The 22,824-nt window shown below is 35.6% G+C and overlaps 1 protein-coding gene across 1 annotated transcript in view; it reads left to right on the forward strand.

Moving 5' to 3' along the window:
- The window catches only part of LOC111139288 (protein phosphatase 1 catalytic subunit beta), a 43,781-nt gene that overhangs the window by 11,559 nt on the left and 9,398 nt on the right, over positions 1-22,824 (forward strand). Inside the window, exons 3-7 of the mRNA XM_022491524.1 lie at positions 10,116-10,247; positions 12,386-12,616; positions 14,732-14,836; positions 17,207-17,278; positions 22,599-22,750. Of these exons, the coding sequence (XP_022347232.1) occupies positions 10,116-10,247; positions 12,386-12,616; positions 14,732-14,836; positions 17,207-17,278; positions 22,599-22,750 (692 nt within the window). The remainder of the gene's footprint in view (positions 1-10,115; positions 10,248-12,385; positions 12,617-14,731; positions 14,837-17,206; positions 17,279-22,598; positions 22,751-22,824) is intronic.

The raw sequence follows: 22,824 nt of genomic DNA on the forward strand, positions 1-22,824 counted from the left end.
ATTTAAAAAAAAAATAACAGTTCACAAAACCAGGCATTGGGCTGGATTTGATTCTCGGATCTTCATGTTTTCCCCCTTTCCTGATGTAGACGTGTTTTTACAGAAAGATTACCTATCAGGAGGAGGAGATTTTAATGCTCCCACCAAAATAGTGTGACTGATTGAATTAGGACTGGTAAAATATGGGGTTAGGGCCTGTAGTGTCTAGGCCTTTTGCAAGGTATTCTTTAAAATTTCTTTATATATTCTTTAAATTTCTTTATATGTAATCATCAGAATCTAATCATTTTTTGTGTCCTTTTCTATATTTACTTGAGCAACCAACCCAAAAAATGTTTGAGGGTTTCAATCTTTGAGAAAAGGTAAGCCCCAGTAAGCTCACCAGTCACTCTGACTCTTTTTCCTGGAGGTATAGGGGAATAGATCCCAAACAAAAAGTGGCAGTTTTACTGGATTAGAGGAGAGATGGATGTCTGAGGCCATTAAAACAGTTGAAACATAAATCTGAAAGAGGAGAGAACCACATAAACTCTAACCCTAAAATCTGTAGTCTGGCCCTCCTAAAGTCATTGACTGACTTTTAAGGTACACACGTGCAAGAAAAGATTCTAAGAAACCCAGAAGAAAACAGTAACTAGAAAGCTAAAATTCTGAGTAGAGATTCCAGCATTACCCTAGTGGCAGAGGTAAAAATTGAAGACTGCCAAGTTAGAGAGGTTATATTACACTCTGAGGTTTCTGTTGATACCCCATCATGGCCATTCCTTAAGATGGACCATAGCCCTCAAGAAAATGTAAATCATTGTCACTCTACCTACTGCTGCTAAAAAGAAGATTGTCATCTAGAACTTACACAGTTTTCATTCATAATCAGATATTTCATTCAGCAAAATGTACAGGACATTGCTGACAGGCTTAACTGACCAAAAATCAAGAGGAAAAAAGGGAACAAATCCATAGATAATTCGGGTGTTAGAATTATCACTGAGAGACTGTAACTGATTTAATATGCTCAAGATAAGAAGTGATGGAAAATTTTACCAGAGTCCTGGAAACTTTACAACTAAGAAAAATACATGAGCTAAAAATGAGAATTTGAGAGTTGGGCTTATTAGCACACTAGAAACAGAGGCAGTAGTAAGCTAGAAAAAAAAAAAGTTGTATAGAAATTAGGTAGTGCTGAGAAAAAAATGGAGGGGAAGTAAAGCAGGAGATAGTCGAAAGGCTTAGCATGCATAATGGGGGAGTCCCAGGAGGAAAGGAGATACAGTCTGGAGGTAATACTGACCAAGGTTTTTCCCAAACTGATCAAGATACCAAAACACAGATTAAAGAAGCTCTGTGGATTCTGGTAGCAAAAATACAAATAAAACCCTGTTGAGACCCGTCATAGACTTAACCGCTAAAAATCAAGAAAAAGAAAATCTTAAAAGCTGCCAGAGGAGATAAGTCAGTACCTTTAGGAGAGCAGTGGTGGTTGATACATCACTCGGAACTACAGACACCAGGTAACAACAGAAAAGGCTCTCATTCTGCTGAAGGGAAGGAAAGAATGCTGCCTGGAATTCTAAATACACTGAGCATGTCCTTCAAAAGTGAAGGCAAAATGAAGACACAAAAGTTGAGAAAATGTATTGATTTGGACTGGCACTAGAAAGTATTAAAGTTCATGTTGAAAGAAAATCCCAGAAAAGAACTGCAGAAATAAATGAACAACAATAAGGATAAATATGTGTAAATATATATTAGTACTATTTAAAATAATAATTATGGCTTGTAAGGTTTCAAATGTGTGGAAGCAATGTAGGATAGCTATAGAACAAAAGGCTAGAAAGTGATAACTCAGTCAAAAATACATTTGTTGGGGCAGCTGGGTGGCTCAGTCATTAAGCATCTGCCTTCAGCTCAGGTCATGATCCCAGGGTCCTGCGATTAGATGGAGCCCCACATGGGCTCCCTGCTCAGCGGGAGGCCTGCTTCTCCCTCTCCCACTCGCCCTGCTTGTGTTCCCTCTCTTGCTGTCTGTCTCTCTGTCAAATAAATAAAATCTTTTTTTAAAAAAAATAACATTTGTCATCTCTAGAGTAACTGCCAAAAGAAAAAGAATATGTAACTAAAAAGCTAGTAGAGGAGAAAATGGAATAATTAAAGATAATTGATTATTCCAAAGAAATGCAAAAAAAGAGAAATAAAGGAATGAAGAACATGTGATAACAAAGCAAGTGACAGGATGGTAGACCTTAACTCAACTTCGTCCGTAATTATAGTAAATAAGAAAGGAGTACATAGTTAAGACAAAGCCCAGAAGATCAATTCTACTACGTACAAGGGACATATTTTAAATTTAAGGGTACAAATGAGTAAGTACAAGAGTGGGGAAAAATACATCATATACATATTAACCAAAAGAATCCTGGTTGGCTATATATGGCTGTATATGTCAGCAATAGTAAGTTAGGCAAGAAGTATCACTAGAGGTAAAGAAGGGTATTCATTAATGATAAAGAATGAATTCAGCAGGAAGATATAACAATCTTAAATTTTTTAGGTATTTAATTTTATAGATCTAAAACACAAAAGAAAAGTTGATAGAACCAAAAGGTTAGAATAGACAAAACCACAAGCATGTGGATTAAGTAATCCCTCTTTCTTAGTAACTAATAAAACAAAGGGAAAAAATCATCAAGGATCTAGTCAATTTAAACAACACAGTAAACTTGACCTAATTGACACACATAGAACACTTTACCCAACAACTACAGGATATACACACTTTTCAAATATGTATGGAACATCGGGCGCCTGGCTGGCTCAGTGGGTTAGGCCGCTGCCTTCGGCTAGGGTCATGATCTCGGGGTCCTGGGATGGAGTCCCGCATCAGGCTCTTTGCTTGGCAGGGAGCCTGCTTCCCACCACCCCCCTCTGCCTGCCTCTCTGCCTACTTGTGATCTCTCTCTCTCTGACAAATAAAATCTTTTAAAAAATACATGTATGGAACATTTACTAAAATATGCCATATGATATACCACGAAGCAAATCTCAGTAAATTTGAAAGAAACAAGGTCTCAGATTCTCTGATTTCACTAATGATAAACTAGAAACCAGTAGCATAGCAAATAACTGGAAAATTCTCAAATATTTAGAAATAAGCAGTGTCTTTTTACGTATCTTACTGGCAAACAAAGAAATAGCAGTTAAAAATTATAGAATATGTTGACCTGAATAATAACGAAATACATGTCAAATTTGTGCAATTGCAGCAAAAGCAATGCTTAAAGGGGTATCTATAGCTTTGTGTGTGTGTGTGTGTGTGTGTGTGTGTGTGTGTGTGTTGGGGGGAGTCTGAACATTAAACTTCTATTTCAGGACAATGGAAAAATAAGCAAATATAACCCCCCAAAAAGTAGAAGGAAAGATATATAATAAAGATAAGAGCAGAAATCAAATGTAATGAATCAAATGAAAAGCAAATGTATAAATTTTTAAAATAAAGTTGTTGAGAGATTAATACTATGAAAAACCTAGAAATACTAATAACGTACAAAATAGAAAACAAATTACCAATATCAAAAAAGATACAGGAGACATGACTAGTAATGGAGAGTGAAGACTTGGAACAACTGAAAACAATAATGTAATCCTGGCTTGAATTCTGTGCAAGAGCCAAAGAAAATGCTATAAAGGACGTGATTAAGACAGTTATTAAAATTGTAGTCTGTTCTTCACATTGAAGATTTATATCAGTGTTAAATTACCTGAATCTGATAACTTATTCTGTGCTGTATGTATGAGAATTTTCTTAGGCAGTAATACACTGATAAGGGAGCATGATGTATATATACAGTCTATCCTCAAGTGGTTTAGAGAAAAGTTATACTTATGTATTTTAAAGGACAAAAGATTTTGTAAACAAGGCTAATAAATTTTATAGTTTAGATGAAAAACTCACTTTGGCAAAACTGACACAAGTAATAGAAAATCTGAATAGTCTTACATATGTTAAAATTAATTTATACTTGAAATAACTTCTCAAAAAGAAAATTCCATGCCCATTTGATTTCACTACTGACCTTAAACATTTAAAGAAGAAATTAGGTCAGTTTTATATAGTCTGTCACAGAAAACAGAAAAAGAACACTTCCCAACTTGTTGGGGTTTTTTTGTTTTTGTTTTAAATCACAGCCCTAATACCCAAATCTGACAGATATGAAGGAAAGGAAATGACCAGCCACTGTCTCATAAATATAGCCACAGAAATCATGAGCAAATTATTAGCAAATTGAATCTTAAAATAAGAAAGATAATGTCATAATTTGGTGGGGTTTATTCTTGGAATCCAAGGGAAGCTAAATACTCAATATAAATCATGTTAACAGAGTAAGATGGGGGATTATATGATTATCTCAATAGATGAGAATATATAGTATTTGATAAATTTTAGCACCTTTCCTGATAAAAATTCTTAGCAAACTAGAGTATGTACAAAACTGTAGCTATCATAATGGTGAAATATTGAATGCCCTTTCCTCTAAGTTCAGGAACAAGACAAAGAAGACTATTAGCACAGTTTTTTCAACATTGTCATGGAGGTCCTAGCCAATTCAGTGAAGAAAAATAAAAGATACAAAAATTGGAAAAGAAGTAAAACTGCCTTCACAGATGATATGATTGTATACTTGGCAAATCCAGAGATCTTCAGACTGTTAGAAAGGAAACAAAGTATTCAAAAATCAGTGAAATTGATACTAATATCAAACAATTAGAAAATGAAATAAGAAACCATGTTTATTTATTTTTTTTTTTAAAGATTTTATTTATTTATTTGACAGAGAGATCACAAGCAGGCAGAGAGGCAGGCAGAGAGAGAGGAGGAAGCAGGCTCCCTGCTGAGCAGAGAGCCCGATGCGGGGCTCGATCCCAGGACCCTGAGATCATGACCTGAGCCGAAGGCAGTGGCTTAACCCACTGAGCCACCAAGGCGCCCCAGAAACCATGTTTACACAGCAGTGCCCCCTCAACTCAGTTTAATGAAAATGTGCAAGACTACTACATAAACAGTACAAAACATTGCTGAGAGAAACAAATGACAACCTAAATAAAAGAGATATCATGTTTATGGATTGGAAGACTCAAAATTGTTAAGATAATTCTCCCTGAACTGTACTTATTCCCAATTAAAACCCCCACAGGTTGGGGTGTGTGGAAATAGAAAAGCCTATCTATCTATCTATTTATTTATTTATTTATAAAGGCGGTTTTGGTTTTGTTTTTTTTTTTTTTTAAGATTTTGTTTATTTATTTGACAGAGATCACAATTAGGCAGAGAGGAGGGGAAGCAGGCTCCCTGCTGAGCAGAGAGCCCGATGCAGGGCTCGATCCCAGGACTCTGGGATCATGACCTGAGCTGAAGGCAGAGGCTTAACCCACTGAGCCACCCAGTGCCCCAGAAGAGCCAATTTAAAAACATACTTGAAAATACAAAAGGACCTAGATTAGCAAAGGCAATCTTAGCAGAGTTGGAATGCTTTTATTACCAGATACCAAGACTTTATAAAAAGCTACAATAATTAAGACAGTGTAGTACTGATGTAAAAATAAACAGGTTATTGGGACTGTATGGAGTTTCCAGAAATAGACCCATTCGTGTATATGGTCACCTGATTTTTCTACAACACTGCCCTGCAGTTCTGTGGAGAAAAGGTGGTTTTTACAATAAAAGGTGCTAAATCAGTTGGATATCTGTGTGGATAAAAATGAAACTTGATGTTTACCTCAAACCAGACACAAAATTAAGGATTATCAAATAAGATAGGTGAGAAAACATTAAAGAATCTAGAAGGAAACATAAGGAGATATCTTTAAAGGAGGCAAAAATTTCTTGAACAAGATGTAAAACACAGTGACCAAAAAAGATTGATTAAAATTAACTAAGATGGATTTAAATGTATTAAAATAAGGAACTTATTGGGGTACTTGGGTCGCTCAGTGGGTAAGCGTCTGACTCTGGATTTCGGCTCAGGTCAAGATATCAGGGTCATGAGATAGAGCCCATCAGGGAGTCTGCTGGAGAATCTCTTTCCCTCCCGCTATCCCTCCCCACCTCCCCCTTCCATGGTCACTCCCCCACTCAAATAAATAAATTAATCTTTAAGGAACTTCATCAAAAGAAAGCATGAGGGAGAGAAAAGGCAATATATAAACTGGGAAAAAATACTTTTAATACATGGCTCCAACAAAAGATTCATTTGGGACATGGAATTTCTACAGATCAGTTTTTTAAGAGACGGTCCAAATGAACTTCACAAAAAAGGATTTCTAAATGACCTATTAAGCACATAAAAAGATATTCAACATTAGTTACCAGGATAAAGCAAATTGAAGTCTCATTGAATACCACCGTACACCCAATAAAACAGCTAAAATTTAAGACTAATACCACCCAGTGTTGGTAAAGATGTAGAGCAACATTGTTGGTGGGTTGTAAATTGGTATAACTACTTTAGGAAGCTGGCTATATCAACTTCTTAATTAAGCTGACCCTTCCCTATGACTCAGCAGTTCTCCTAAGTTTTATTTATACCCCAGAGAAATATATGCAAATATTCATGAGCATTTGTAATAGCGCCAAAATAGAAGTGACCCAGTAGAATTGATAAATACAGTGTGCTGTTTGATACAATGCAATACTTTAGGTGGCTGCTGAACACAGTAAATGGGTAGATTTCAATGAGCAAAAGAGTATATACTGTATATACTCTGTATATTTCTGTTTATCCAAAATTCAAAAATGGGTCAGATTAATCATACTGACAAGGTAAAAATACTAACCTTGGGCATTATTATTGTATGGTTAAGGGTATAAGGGAGCCTTTAGGGCTGCTGGAAGTATTCTGTATCTTGCCTGTGGATAGTGGTTACTTTTTTTTTTTTTAATATGTTTTTTAAAGATTTTGTTTACTTATTTGTCAGAGAGGGAGGGCACAAGCAGGGGGAGCTGCAGGCAGAGGAAGAAGCAGGCTCCCTGTCAAGCAAGGAGCCTGATGCGGGACTCAATTCCAGGACCTTGGGATTATGACCTGACCTGAAGGCAGATGCTTAACTGAATAAGCCACACAGGTGTCTTGGGTGATGGCTACTTAAGTGTAGACATAGTTAAAATTTATTGAGTAAATGCCCATAATGTTAGTGTACTGTACTGTATATGTGTGATACTTCAAAGTATTTTCTAAACAGTGTGCTATAATTGTGTTTTTACCTGGCTTGTAATTATTACCTGCTGAAATTTTTCTCTTGTAAACTATTGACTAAAAATTTTTTTGTGGTAGTAGAGGAGAAAGAGTTTTGAGTTAGAAGACTGGTTCTAAATTTTTTTCTGCTGCTTTTTACTGTCTGTACTCTTAATAAAACTTGGGCTCCCTCATCTTGTACAAGGTTTTTAACTCTATCATGTATAGTATAGATAATGACTTCCCTTTCTAATTCTTGGGATATCAAAGGGATTAAATGAGATGATTGATGTGAAATTGCTTTGTACCTAATGAATTGTGCAGATTTATAGTATCTTCATAATCCAGCTAGATACTTGCATCTGAGCTCATATACCCAAATTCTTGAATGTCTCATGGATATTGTGGTAGTGATCTAGTTCTGCTTTGTAACAGACTGCCTTGATTTACTACTTTTTTTCAGATGACTGGGAGAAATTTGAAATGCTTTTGGAAATTTGGGTGTACTTAACTGGCCGGAGTACATAAGGGAGTAGGACTTTTGAACTGACAGCAGGGATTGCCATTAGCTGGCTGCCATCTTTTCCCAAAATTTAGCTAATTTAGAACTAAAATCTGGTCATTTGTCAAATGCCTAACCTTTAGAAAAAATGCTTAGATTCCCTAACTGCATTTCATCCACTCTTAGAAGTGATTTGATTATGAAAGGCATTATTAGTTTTATATGCTACTGAAAGGCTTAAAGTGACTGCCAATTAAAATTGTAAGAAATTGGGGCACCTGGGTGGCTCAGTGGGTTAAAGCCTCTGCCTTCGGCTCAGGTCATGATCCCAGGGTCCTGGGATCGGGCCCCACATTGGGCTCTCTGCTCAGCGAGGAGCCTGCTTTCCCCTCTCTCTCTCTCTGACTGCCTCTCTGCCTACTTGTGATCTCTCTCTGTCAAATAAATAAAGAAAATATTTAAAAAAAAAATTGTAAGAAATTACTGATTGCAAAGCATCTCCTAACTTGATAGATCTTTAATTAGGGAAAAACATGCATTTCAAAATCAATGAAATTTCATGGGGTAATGTTTTTGTTTGGGTAAATTTTTAGTTTCTATGGATTAGAATGACTTATAAGTTGAACCATTTTTAGCTCTGTAAAAATGTTAGTCAAAGTACACCTTAGTGTAAATTACTTACTCGGGAGATCAAAATTAAATACATAATTTACAGAGAAAATAAAACAAATATGAGATAAAGTATTCACCATTATAATTTAGACACTTTAAATTGTCACATCAAAGTGACCCACACTGGTTTTAATAATGATTGTCATCAAGTTTACAACTAAATGTTGGTAACCTAAAGTGTTTTTATTACTACAGAATCATAACAGAAATTGTAGAAACTTTTCTAAAAGGAGCCAAAAGTATTTTCTTTGTCTTGTCCATTGCTCTTACCTTTAAATAACTATTTTTAGGTAAATATTTGTCATCTGAAATCAACGAGAGATTTTTAGTCCTTTGAGAAAAATACTATTTAGTATGCCAAAAAGTAGATAGGTACTTGATGCACTGATGATAGGGCTATATTTTGTAACCATCATTTCCCATGCTTTTAAAACGTAATGCCAAGGTTAAGAATTTTACAGAGAATTGAATCTAAGCTAGTATTGTAGATACTTAATGGAAAGTACAAAGTAAGGTGCCCATTTTGATCTTAGAAAAATCCAGATATCCCTGGGAAGTAGATAATTGATGTTTGAGAGCTAGTACTAATACAGAAGCTATGCTAAAGTTCCCATAATAAAACCAGTTCTGCTGGTCATGTTTGAATTTCAGGGATGATCTTGTTAACTGTCATATTTGCTAAAGCACATTTCAGCAGTGTCTCTGTCCCTTCTGTTACTTAGACACTACTGTATGAATGGAATAGCTACATGGATGGCTTTTGCTTGTGGGGGCCTTTTTTTTTTTTTTTTAAACCTCTCAGCCTTACAAAAGAATCAGCAATTTTTAACAAGAAATGTGTGGACGTAATTGGAAGTGGGAAGTGGTAGGGACATAGAGATACAGTCTCTGCTTCCTTTTTTTAAATGCCTTTTTCAGTTAAGATTAAATGGGAGCTAGGAGTCTATTTAGAGAGAGCCAGTGGAAAAGATAATGATGAGAGGCAATGATTACAAGTTCAGTTCAGTAGGGCAAATAAGGAACTCCTCATGTACCATTCCTCCCCACTCCATTCCAGAAGTTACTTATTAGTTCATGGATTTTATTGCTCATTCATTTGAAAAGTAGCTTTTCTCCATCTAAATAGCTTTTAGAGTTTTTTAATATAATGCCCTACTGTAAACATAATCATTAAAATTTAATAACTGGTACCATTTAAATTTTGTTTTGTTTTGATTGGAAAATGGAGGGGGGGGGATGGTTAGTTCTTAGGCCTGCTTCTAATATTCCAGGGAAGTGTGTGAAAAAACGAAATCACCTGCCGACGGCTACTTTTTGTTTAATTTCCCTTTCTTCATAATCACTGGTTTTTAATGATGGGATTTTGGCCTTTTCCTAAATGTAAGACTTTGCTGGGAGAGTGTGCTGTCCTCAAAGGTGCTGTCCCTGCAACCCTTTGGATCTCTTAGGCTATGAGAGGTTGGCCCCTGGAGAACAAAGGGGACTACTGCGTTTGTGACAGCAGCCTTGAGGAACATAATCAGGAACCAGCAATAATAGAGATGGAAGCCAAAGATCACTGGATAGTCTTACTGTTAACCATAGGACACCATAGGGTATCTGTTAGTTTGCTGCCTGTGTGACCTTCTTGATCTTTATGGGCATGACTTTTTTTAAGGATTATTATTTTGTAGATAAATTCTTAAAAACTGACCATTTTACTTATTGTTTAACAGTACGAGGATGTCGTCCAGGAAAGATTGTGCAGATGACTGAAGCAGAAGTTCGGGGCTTATGTATCAAGTCTCGGGAAATCTTTCTCAGCCAGCCTATTCTTTTGGAGTTGGAAGCACCGCTGAAAATTTGTGGTATGTAAATAGGTAGAGCTGGAGACAGTCTATTTGAATATCAGTTTTTCCTCCCGAATTTACATTGAAGGTAATCTGGAGAGAACATTCCAAAATTTAGGTTTAAGAGAGATGGATAGGTTTGATTACATAAAATATAAAAATTAAAACTCATAAAATGATGTTACAAAGATTGCTGTGAAAGATTGTTTCTTAGAAACAGGAAAGACAATACAATAGATTTTTTTTTTTTTAAGACAGATTTTAGAAGAAATTCAAATGGCCAATAAACGTAAGATCCTCAGCCTCACTAGTAATTAGTGAAATGCAATTTAAAAACAAATCCCAAACTGTAGTTAGATTTTTAAAAAAATGTCAAAAACTGATAATCCAGTGTTGTCAGAGGTGTAGAAAAATAGGCATTCTGATATACCAGTAAAAAAAAAACACAAGAACAGAGTTTTAGGGGTCAGTATGGCAGTATCTATGATGTTCTACCTTTGTTATGATTTTATTTTGGAGATGATATTACAGTTTATATTTGTACTTTTAAGTCTTACAGTGGCTTCTGTCCAAAAACAAAAACTCATAACCTTAGGTTGAGTGATCGCATTGTTATAGCCAGAAAAACTGTTGTATATGGGGCGCCTGGGTGGCTCAGAGGGTTAAGCCTCTGCCTTAAGCTCAGGTCATGGTCTTAGGGTCCTGGGATCGAGCCCCACATTGGGCTCTCTGCTCAGTGGGGAGCCTGCCCCCCTCCCCACCTGCCTCTCTGCCTACTTGTGATCTCTCTCTCTCTGTGTCAAATGAATAAACAAATCTTTAATAAAAAAAAAAAAAAACTGTTGTATAGAAAGTATTTTTCTGTAGTTCACATAACGATGGAAAGTGGGGTAAGTAATGTATCATACTGGCTTTTGATTTGATAACTTGTAGTGGCTGTTAGTGTTTATGAAGTAGCTTTTATGGACTTAATTGTCATCTTTTTCTCAATCAAAAATTATTTCTATATGTAAAAATTTTCATTGTCCTGCATGTTTCTTAGTGATCAACATTCATACCTTGTAAACTGCAGGTGTTTGATGTGCTCTTTAAATACTTTTTTTTGCTTTCTTCTGTGTTTAAGTAATGTGCTTGGTGCTCCTTGGTATAATACCTAACTAATAAAAGAAATTAGCTAAGGAAAAGTTGTTAAATACATGAATTAGCTTAGTGTATCACTTTTAAGTAAAAAGTAGCATGAAATTTTGTGGACGGGAACCTGGCTGGCTTATTAGCTAATAGAGTACACAACTCTTGATCTTAAGGCTGTGAGTTCAAGTCCCATGTTGGGTGTAGAGATTACTTAAAAATAAAATCTTTAAAAAAAAAAAAAAAGAAATTTTCTGGAAATGATCAGTCTTTTCTGTGACTCTAAATGAAGCAAATGTAGTTATTTATAACATCTTAAAATGATTCAAATTCTAAGGTACTCTTTCAGATGCTTTGATACGAAAAAATTTGAGGGTAATAGAAGTTAGTCATACTAAATATTTCTGAATTCTGGCTACTTGTGTCACTTTTTGGTATAACAAAGTAACTTTTATTAAACTACCAGCTAATAAGGGTAACTGTATTAGTTATCTGTTGTATAACAGGTTACTCCACAATTTTATGCCTTAAAATTACATGAATTTATCACCTCACAGTTTCAGTGTGTCAGGAATTCAGGCACAGTTTAGCTGTCTCCTCTAGTTCTGGGTCTCTCACGAGGCTGTGATCTAGGTGTCATCTGGAACTGCATTCATCTCAAGGCTCAGTGAAAGGATTCCATTACTTAAGGGCCAGTGGATTGTGAGAACTTGGTTCCTGATGAGCTGTTGGCCAGAGGCCTCCTTCAGTTCTTTGCCATGTGTTCTCCGTAGGGCAGCGGGCTTCTGCATCAGGAATGAGAGAAGACAGAAGAGTACAAGCAGAATGAAGTCATGATCTTTTATAACCCAATCTCAGAAGTGACAGCCCTCCCCTCTTTTGCTATATCCTGTTTGTTAGAAGCAAGTCACCAGCTCCAGCCCACATTCAAGGGGAGATGATTACACAAGGGTGTAAACATTGGGAATCATTTGTAGTTGCTTCCCACAGTAACCAAGTGTTCTAAAATTGGCTTTTTCTATTTTCAGGAGATATTCATGGACAGTATACAGATTTACTGCGATTATTTGAATATGGAGGTTTCCCACCAGAAGCCAACTATCTTTTCTTAGGAGATTATGTGGACAGAGGAAAGCAGTCTTTGGAAACCATTTGTTTGCTATTGGCTTATAAAATCAAATATCCAGAGAACTTCTTTCTGTTAAGAGGAAACCATGAGTGTGCTAGCATCAATCGCATTTATGGGTTCTATGATGAATGTAAGTAAAAATAAAAATTTATTTTTTATTAATGGGAAAATTCCTTAATATTCCCTAATAGAATTTTCCAGTTCAAAAAATTCCTTTGATTCAGTTTTTTAAAAAATAAAATTTATCAAGCATTGGACCAAGAAGAGTCTTTCATGGAAGAGGGCCTTGAAACTGGGAAACATGTTACTAATTAAACTGGTTCCTTGGGCTCTCCTTGGTCGTGTTATTTCAGGTTGATTGCAGCTTACACAACTGAAAGACCCACGTGTAATTCGTTTACAGAGTAAAATATCCACGTGAAACAGAGGGCACTATAGATAATAACCTCTACTTTTCTAGTGTCTATTAAGATTTTAGTTCTCAGCATTCTTAATGATATGATGGAAATTCTCATTGGCCCTGTGTCATAAGAAATATTGAAAAGTTGTATGAAATTATTTAAAAGTTGAAGTTTAGTATTGAAATTTTAATCTATGCCTATAAACCTAGAGATAAGGATACTAACTACTCTGGTGTATCTTACTGTACTCTTTTTCATCAGTAAGAAATCACTGATTTGTGTTTTGTAGTAGTTTTTCCCAAATGTTATTACTAAATTACTACATTTGAATTTGGCCTTTTGCTTTTGTTAGACCATGGGAAAGAATATATGTTTGGTTAATTATAATTTAGAACCAATTAAGTGATTTTCAAATTTATTGTTTTTTGGTGCTGAATTCTCCATCAGTACCTATTTTTGCTTTTTTCCAACCTTAAATATGGTAGAGTCCTATTCAAACTCCTATCCTTGGTTTATATAATCATTGATTTAACTGATGTTTGAGGAAGTGTTATATACCAGGCACTACTTTAAACACTAAGAATGTAGTGCAGTGCACAAGACAGTTGATCTCTGTTCTCATGGAGCTGTGTTCTAATAGGACTGATGCCACATTTCATTTTGCATTGCATCTTTATTTCTAAGGTGTAATGTATGGTTTCAACTGTTAAAATCAGACCAGTAGAGAGGAAGTGAATTATAGTACATCTGACTATAACCACTTTTCTAAAGCTGTATCAGGAGTAGAGGTGCATTCTTAAGGATAAAGTATGTACTTGAATATCCTCAAGGATAGAAATGACATCAAATGAAATTGAGAATGGCTTTTAAACACTGCTTTTGAGCACTGCTTTTGAGTTTAAACACTGCCTCTCTGCCTACTTGTGATCTCTGTCTGTCAAATAAATAAATAAAATCTTTAAAAAAAATACTGTAAGAAAATTAGTTTTTTGTCAATATGCAGGAAGAATTAAGTGGGGAAATGTTGAAAAAGGTAGATGGTACTTGTCTGGGCCTGAGGTAAAAAATGATTTATTCTCTGCTAGAACATAAATCACTCTATTAATTGAAACATTTTATAGTAGATACTAATCATTTAGTTGTACTTTTCATTGAGTGGCAAGTTATGGCATAAAAACTTAGGAAATTAGTGCTTATGTGTTTCCTCTGTCCCCTGGGTTAGTTGCTGCAACTTACTGTCCAGTTCAGGAAAATCAAGTAACTCTAAAAAGGTGAACATACACTTGAGATTGTCTTTTTTTGTAGCTCTTTATACTAGACTACAGGAAAATTACAGCCTTTGTGTGTCTCTATTTATACTTTCTGTAAGAGTGCCAAATTGTAATTCACTCAGAAGTGGATACCAATCAGGCACTTGGAAATTGTCCTTTCTTGGCAATAAATTTATGCTGTGTTACTCTGCATTAGAGTCAAAATGGACACTCTCTAGAGGCACCCTCTCACTTCTGCTTATTTGGGTAGGTATTTAACGAATGTGCATATTGAATGGAAAAGAAAAACTAGTAGTCTATTAGACTGTTTCAAAATTGCTTTATTATAGTGATCTTAAAAGACAGAAGGGTTTGATATATTTGTTCCATAAAATACGTAACACAATCTTGCAGGCTTTTTTTAACTTTACAGGAAGGTGCTGAAAGTTAGTTTTTAAAAGTGTATAAGAAGTACTTGTTACAGAAAAAACAAAGTACTGTATAAAAAATAAAATTGAAATTATTCATAATCCTATAGCTATGAGATAACATGAAAATAGATTTATTTATTCTATTTGCTTATTCTTTTCACAGGCAAACGAAGGTTTAATATTAAATTGTGGAAGACCTTCACCGATTGTTTTAATTGTCTGCCTATAGCTGCCATTGTGGATGAGAAGATCTTCTGTTGTCATGGAGGTAAACTAGTCCATAAACTTGCTTTATGGATTTTTCTTACTGTCCTAACATTGTTTAGAAAAGACCTATAGTAACTAAGATGCATATTGTGGGAAAACAAAGCAGTGCAGGTGTGGAAACTCAAATCATTAGAACTGTTCTAAACATGGCTAAAATCTTTTAGTAACCAGAAATTTATGACTATTTATACATAATGAAAATGAAAATTTAGTTCAGTACTTGTCTCTAAGAATTTCACATGTGAGGAGGATAACTGTAGTTTTCTTTGAAAAGAAGTGTTCCCTTTGCCTCAGTTTTGACAGAAGGATACCTCTACTATCAGTAAAAATGAGAGGATCGTGATGATTTTCCTGCCTATTTTAAATACCTTTCATCAGAATCCAAATGTAATTGGGTTTACTATTCCCAATATGCCAAGAGTTCTGAGCTTTATGTAATGTGTCCACTTTCATCTTTAATACAGTTTTTTGATAGAATAAGTTATTTCTTTTTAAGATTTTATTTGAGATAGACCGAGAGAGGAAGAGAGAGCACGGGCAATGGGGTGGGGCAGAGAGAGAGAAGCAGGCCCCTGCAGGGAGTCCAATGCAGGGCTGGATCCCAAGACCCTGGAATCATGACCTGAGTTGAAGGCAGATGCTTAACTGACCAAGCGACACAGGTGCCCCAGAATAATAAGTTACTCTGTGTGACTTGTTAAATAAGCATATATGAAAGGTCATTTGAAAAACTAACATTATGTGTCTAGCAATTGGCTAGGTACCATAAAAAGATACAGATTGTGTTTGATCTGGCTGTCTTGAGAAATTAAAAACCTGTTGACAAAACGTATATTTCCAGAAGAGTAAGGAAAAGTATATTTCAGGGGCACCTGGATGGCTCAGTTGAGTGTCTGACTCTTGGTTTTGGCTTGGGTTGTGATTTCAGGGTCATGGGATCAAGCACTATGTGGGGCTTCACAGTCAGAAGGGAATCTGCTTTTCTCCCTCTTCCTCCTCTCCCCCCATGCACACAAGCTCTCTCGCTCTCTCTGAAATAAAATAAATCTTTAAGAGAAAGATAAAGTGTATTTCAAAACAGATACCGTATAATGAAAGGGATTTAATTATGTCAAAGTATTTGTAGTGAGTAATTTTTAAGAAGTCTGGAAAGGGAGAGAATTGTTGGGCAGACGTTTATGGAAGTGTGGGTTTTAGAAGGTAAGTAGACTTTGGAGAGGCAAAGAGAACTTGAGACAGTCTTTTTTATGTTGTCTAGTTCAAGGAATGTGTGAGGACTGGCCCAACTAGAACGTCAAGTACATGTTGATGAATGATAACGTATCAGATTATAGAGATTTGAATACTGAGCACAGGAGTTTGTTGAATGGTTTAATTACCATATTGGGTTTTTGTATAGGGAAATAATTTAATGAAAATACTGTAAGGGGGCACCTGGGTGGCTCAGTGGGTTAAAGCCTCTGCCTTCAGCTCGAGTCATGATCTCAGGGCCCTGGGATCAAGCCCCGCATCAGACTCTCTGCTCCGTGGGGAGCCTGCTTCTCCCCACCAGCTCTGCCTGCCTCTCTGCCTACTTGTGATCTCTGTCAAATAAATAAATAAAATCTTTAAAAAAAAAATACTGTAAGAAAATTAGTTTTTTGTCAATATGCAGGAAGAATTAAGTGGGGAAATGTTGAAAAAGGTAGATGGTACTTGTATGGGCCTGAGGTTAAAAAAATGATTTATTCTCTGCTAGAACATAGATCACTCTATTAATTGAAACATTTTATAGTAGATACTAATCACTTAGGAAATTGTAGCTCTTGCACATTGGTATAGCTAAAAATAGAAATGTAGAAGTATGTAATGGCACTTGGATTTATAAAGGAAATACTAGCTTACATTTATGTACTACTCTATAAAGATTGCAGAGTGTTTTCATGTGCTTTTTCTTGCTTATCCTTCTGATGCTTTTATGAAGATAATGAGCATGTTGGAGTGGGATGTAGGAAGGTCTTATGGGATAGAATAAGGCATTTAAACTTGGAAGAAAACATGTTTAATATTGGGTGGTAAGAAGTGATAGAAGTGGTAAAAAGTATTGAAATTGGATATGTTCCTGTGGAAGGTCAGGGAATGGTTGGAAAGAAAGAAGAGTGGTAAGATTTCTTTCCTTGAGAAATCTTTTGAAATGAAAGGGAATTTCATTACCCTGGTAAGGAAAAGTGGATCCTAATCATAATGTTCAATTATATAAAGTGGGATAACATTAAAAAAAAAAAACACCTTAAGTATATTTAATTTTACATAGTGAATCTACTTTAAATGCTTCTTTATTTGAGTGAAAATTGTTTAGATGTCAATAGTATGACTCATCTTTTATTTATAGGACTATCACCAGACCTGCAATCTATGGAGCAGATTCGGAGAATTATGAGACCCACTGATGTCCCTGATACAGGTTGAGTGTATACAGAGAACTTTAATTAGTTGTTTTATGTAAAATGTTTACATAACAAATATTTGTACTTTATTCTATATTTAGTGTAAGTAGGATTGGTTTATGTAATAAATAGTAAGAGCTTTTTAAATCATCAATAAGCTAATTAGAGATTACTTGCAGTAACATATTTTACTTCCCACTAATTATTTCCCAAGGTGCAGTACTTTTAAATTTCATATGTAACCGTAGTATGGTTCTGTTAGACTTAATATCACAAAAGATCTTACTGATTCTCCTTACCTTCCTGTCATTGGCCTCATTCATATCAGCATTGGTTATATCCTTCAAAGACTTGTTAAAAATTAGTCAAAAGTAGGACACCTGTCTGGCTCCGTTGAGCATGCAACTCTTGATCTCAGGGTCATGAATTCAGATCCCAAGTTCAGTGTGGAGCCTACTTAAAAAGAATAAATTTAAAAAAATGTTTTTAAGGATTTTTTAGAATTTAATAAATTTTTAAATCAAATAATCTTTCCTAGCTGAAAATACAATTGCCTTTTTAAAAATTATCTAGCAGTTTTCTGTTATTTTTTGCGTCTTTTGTAATTCAAATTTGTAGAGTTCAGAAAGCTGTAGAGATACTTGGTGAGTTTTATGAAAAATTTGTGAAAGAATAATGAAAATTAACTCTTCGGACATTCATTAACTCTTAGGTAAGTGAAGCAAGTCAGAACAAAAGCAAATAAGTTCCAGTTGAGGATAAGTCGCTGTATTGATTAACAGATGGGGCTAATGTAATTTTATAAATAAATTCTGGGCACAGTTGCCTAACTTTTCTTTTAGCTTTTAAATGGTAATTATTCATAGTTAAGTGGTAGTGTACATACTAAGATGTGTACTAAACGTGGCATTCATATCATAAAATGCTATGAAAACTTATGAGTTGAATGCAGTAAGATTGTTCTGCTTTTCATTCATCTTTTGCTGAAAATATCAATACTTTTCTTTGTGCCATTTTCTGACACTGAATGTATGTGGTTTTTCCACAACACACCTCATTCTTCAACTCTTAAGTGAGTGTCTGACAGTTTATTCAGTTCTGACACTAACTCCTGGAGTTACCCAGGATTCCACAGGGTAAGGGCTCCATTCCACAAGACTGCCCCCACTTAGGTTGTCAGCCCCAAGTGGGGTTCTCTGGAGACCCACACTACTGCCCAGCCAAAATTCTGGGATTCCCACAACTACCTCCGCAGATGCTTTACTTACATTCATCAGCTTATCATAAAGGGATACGACTCAGGACCTGCCAAGTGGAAGAGATTCATAGGGCAAGGTATGGGGAGGGGTTATTGGTTGGTGAAGAGCTTCCACACTCTTAGGCATCAGTATGCTCAACAACTGGAAGCTTCCCAAGTGTAGTTGTTCAAGAGTTTTCATAGAACTCAATTTCCAGCCTCCTCTCCAGAGGGAGGGGGCAGCTGAAAATTCCAACCCTCTAATCATGTGTTTGGTCTTTCTGTTGACTGGCCCCATCCTGAACGGCTTTAGGGGCTCCTGAATCATTTCATTAGCATAAATTCAGTGTGGTGGAAAGGGGCTCCTTATAAATAACAAAAGATATCCCTGTCACTCAGGAAATTCCAGAGGTTTTAGGAGCTCTGCGCCAGAATGGGAACAAAGACCAAATGCATTTTTATTATATCACACTGTCTTACTATTACAACTATTACAACCATTAACAGGGGCACCACAACACTTGTGGCCCTGTCAGTTAAGCAGCCAACTCTTGATCTCAGCATTCTGAGTTCAGGCCATGAATAGGGTCTACTCTGGGCATGGAGCCTACTTTAAAAAAAAAAAAAAGGCATTAACATTATAGAGTATTGGTGGTGTGTTGGGTTTTGTGTGTGTGTGTGTGTGTGTGTGTGTGTTCTAAAGAATCAGTTTCTACCAGACTTTTTTTTTAATAAATTACATTAATGTATTAATTATCCCATTGTTACTTGTGTAATCAGACTCAACCATTATGTATTATATTCATCAATTCTCAACAAACTTGAACATCTTCAAAATGAGGGTGTCATAGGGTCTAGAAGTTCTTTTGCCTTAGGGTCTAGAATGCCATAGGGTCTAGAAATTCTTTGTATATTAAGATCATGTAAATGAAAAACCAAAAGTCTTGTAGCACATGATAAGAGGATTGCTTATTGGTTGTTTTGTAAAGGGGATTTGATTACTCATAAGTACTGGTTAAAAAAAGGTAAATAAGGCTGAACTAGATGGTTACTCAGTACATTTCCTACTCTTTTTTTTCTTTCCATTTTCTACTCATATGATCCAGAATCTATAAAAAAGTAGTTATTAAAAAATATTCATGAGGGACGCCTGGGTGGCTCAGTTGGTTAAGCAGCTGCCTTCAGCTCAGGTCATGATCCCAGCGTCCTGGGATCGAGTCCCGCATCGGGCTCCTTGCTCGGCAGGGAGCCTGCTTCTCCCTCTGCCTCTGCCTGCCACTCTGTCTGCCTGTGCTTGCTCTCTTTCTCTCTCTCTGACAAATAAATAATAAAAAAAAAAAAAAAAAAAAAATTCATGAGTAGAATACCTAAGCAAAACATGGCTAAACCTTTAAATTGAACTGTTAAGAACATGCATTTGGCTATTTGATTTCAAGTATGACTGCATTGTTTTGCTCAGTGTAGTGAAAGCCTGATAATATCACTCAAAAATGCTACTTATGATTAAACATCAACCATTATAAACAGATGTATAGATCCTCTTGTCAATAAGCCACTGGCATTTCATATTGTAGTAAGTTGCCTCATGACTAATTTGTGTAAGTAACAATTTGTGTTGAGTACAAAAGGGAAAACATGCATTTTACCAGATTTTGATTATAATTATAGACTACATTTGATTAAACCTAATAGAAACTAGTATTTAAATAATAGGGCACGTTTTATCACTATATTGTACACTTGAAACTAATACAACATTGTAAGTTAATGATCATGGAATTTAAAAATAAAATAAATAGGGACGCCTGGGTGGCTCAGAGGGTTAGGCCTCTGCCTCTGGCTCAGGTCTTGATCTTAGGGTTCTGGGATCGAGCCCCGCCCCGCATTGGGCTCTTTTCTCAGCAGAGAGCCTGCTCCCCACTCCCCCGTCTCTCTGCCTACTTGTGATTTCTCTGTATCAAGTAAATAAAATCTTTTAAAAAAATAAAATAAATAATAGCCATTTATTTAAAATTTGTTTTTTAAATAAGGTACAATATAAATACACATTTAAAGTCATTACATCTTCAGATTTTGTTAGTATAATTCATACATAAGTCACTTTCAAGGGTGAAACAAGTTTTTGAAATGCTGAAAATGGACATTTTAACTCTTGGTATTCTCGGTAATCTTCAGAAGTTTAATTTATAAATTAATACATTTTTAAAAACAGCCAAATGATTATATGATGCTTGTTCTTTCAGAACTGAATTATAAAATGTTGAACCTTGACTCTGAGATTCTTGTCTTGGTTCTGTTAAGGTTGAAAAATGCCACATTGTTGTTATCATTGTTTGATTTTATATACATCCAGACTGTCATATTTCCCAAGTAATTTGGAAAGCAACTGCATTCTAGTTTTATTGTCACCTTAAAATTAAAGATTAATATCTTGGCCTCTTGCTCATTGCTTCCCCTGTAGAAACAAACTGGAAAAAATATCATTATAGAGTATTGGTGGTGTGTTGGGTTTTGTGTGTGTGTGTGTGTGTGTGTGTGTGTGTGTGTGTGTGTGTGTGTTCTAAAGAATCAGTTTGTGATTCTTTAAAAATCAGGAAGAGCTTGTAAATTTAGACCATCCCTGTGGGTTTTGTATGCTGGTGGACTTGTCAGGCATCATAGCAGGAGCTTAGAAAATAGTAATAGAAATTAAGAGTACATTGCCACCAATTCTACAAGGTATTTTAGTAATTCCTCTATTAAGACAAACTATATCATAACTCAAAAAGAAGTTCTTTACTGATAGAACCTGTATTATGAAGTTCATGAATTACCAAAAAAAAAAAAAAAAAAATCTTGAAACTGGCTTATTTTACAAACAGATCATCCCTTAGCACTGATTTCTCCTTCCCTTAGCACTGTAGCTCTTACAAAAGTACTTAATATCATCATCTCAACATCTCCCCCTCTTCATCTTACTATAGTTTGACTTTTAACCATTTTCTTCTCATCCGTCAGCAAACTGCTTTCATTAAGGTCTGCTGATAAAATTGTAAATGGCACATTTTTTGGTCTTTGTCCTGTTCCACTTATTCGTTGTTCTTGAATCTTAACCATTTCCTACTATTGGATAATTCTTACCCCTTTCAGGAGATTTCTATTGTTCTAATCTCTTCCTTTTGTTTTGATTATTCCTTCCCAGTATTTTTTTCTCATTCCCCTTTCTCCTTCCTCTGCCTGCATATTAAATGTTTGCTTTCTTAGAGTCATTTCTTAGTCTTCTCACTTGTCATCCCCAAGGTAGTCTGAGTCCTTCCTAAGACTAACACAATAGTGAGTATGACGAAGATAGTCAGATAAATATTTTTAGCTCTGACCTCTTTTCTTAAATGCTCAGAACTAAAGCCAGCGATCTGTGCTGATTTTGTTCATCTGTATTTCATTTAAGTACTCCAGACCTTTACAAAAAATGTTTTCTTCTTTCAATCATTAGGTCAAATACAGTTCCAGTGAAATCTTAGTTGGGTTCACAGAATTACACAAAGTGATTCGGAAGTATGTATGTGAAAGAACAAAGGAGTGAAAGTAACCAAGACAATCCTGAAGAAGAATACTAAGTGGAGATACAACCCCTACCAAATAGAAAGATGTGTTTAAAAGCTTTCTTATCTTATTGGCTTAAGAATAAATAAAACAGATTAAAAAAAATAATAAATAAAATAGATTAATTGAGTAGGTTGGCACCCAGAAATAGTGTAAATAGCCTCAGTTCAGGAAATGCTGCTGGGTCAGTTGCTTATCCACATGGAGAAACTATGTAAAAAATGAACAGCCTTTTCCGTACATTGTATACTTAGAGTGTGCCATACACACATTTCCTATATGTGGAAAGAGTTGGAAAGTGCTGTTTTCAGCCAGGCAAAATTACATTTAATATGGTTGGGCTAGCAAAGCATGGCTAAATTTGGTAGGCTGGGATATTAGGGAGCAAGTGATTGTTACTATTTATTAAAGGGTAAAAGGACACAAGAAGAAATGTGATAGAAGAAATGTAATACAGATACACTTTATTTTATAAACTTTATTTTGTTTTTTCATTGCCATGTTTTTATTCTTTAAAGGTTTGCTCTGTGATTTGCTGTGGTCTGACCCAGATAAGGATGTGCAAGGCTGGGGAGAAAATGATCGTGGTGTTTCCTTCACTTTTGGAGCTGATGTAGTCAGTAAATTTCTGAATCGTCATGATTTAGACTTGATTTGTCGAGCTCATCAGGTATGATATATAAAACTTTTGGGGGGCCTGGGTGGCTCAATTATTAAGCATCTGCCTTCAGCTTGGGTCATGAT

This window comes from Enhydra lutris, unplaced genomic scaffold, assembly GCF_002288905.1.
Source record: "Enhydra lutris kenyoni isolate GAN:26980312 unplaced genomic scaffold, ASM228890v2 scaffoldscaffold98, whole genome shotgun sequence".
Lineage (NCBI taxonomy): Eukaryota > Metazoa > Chordata > Mammalia > Carnivora > Mustelidae > Enhydra > Enhydra lutris.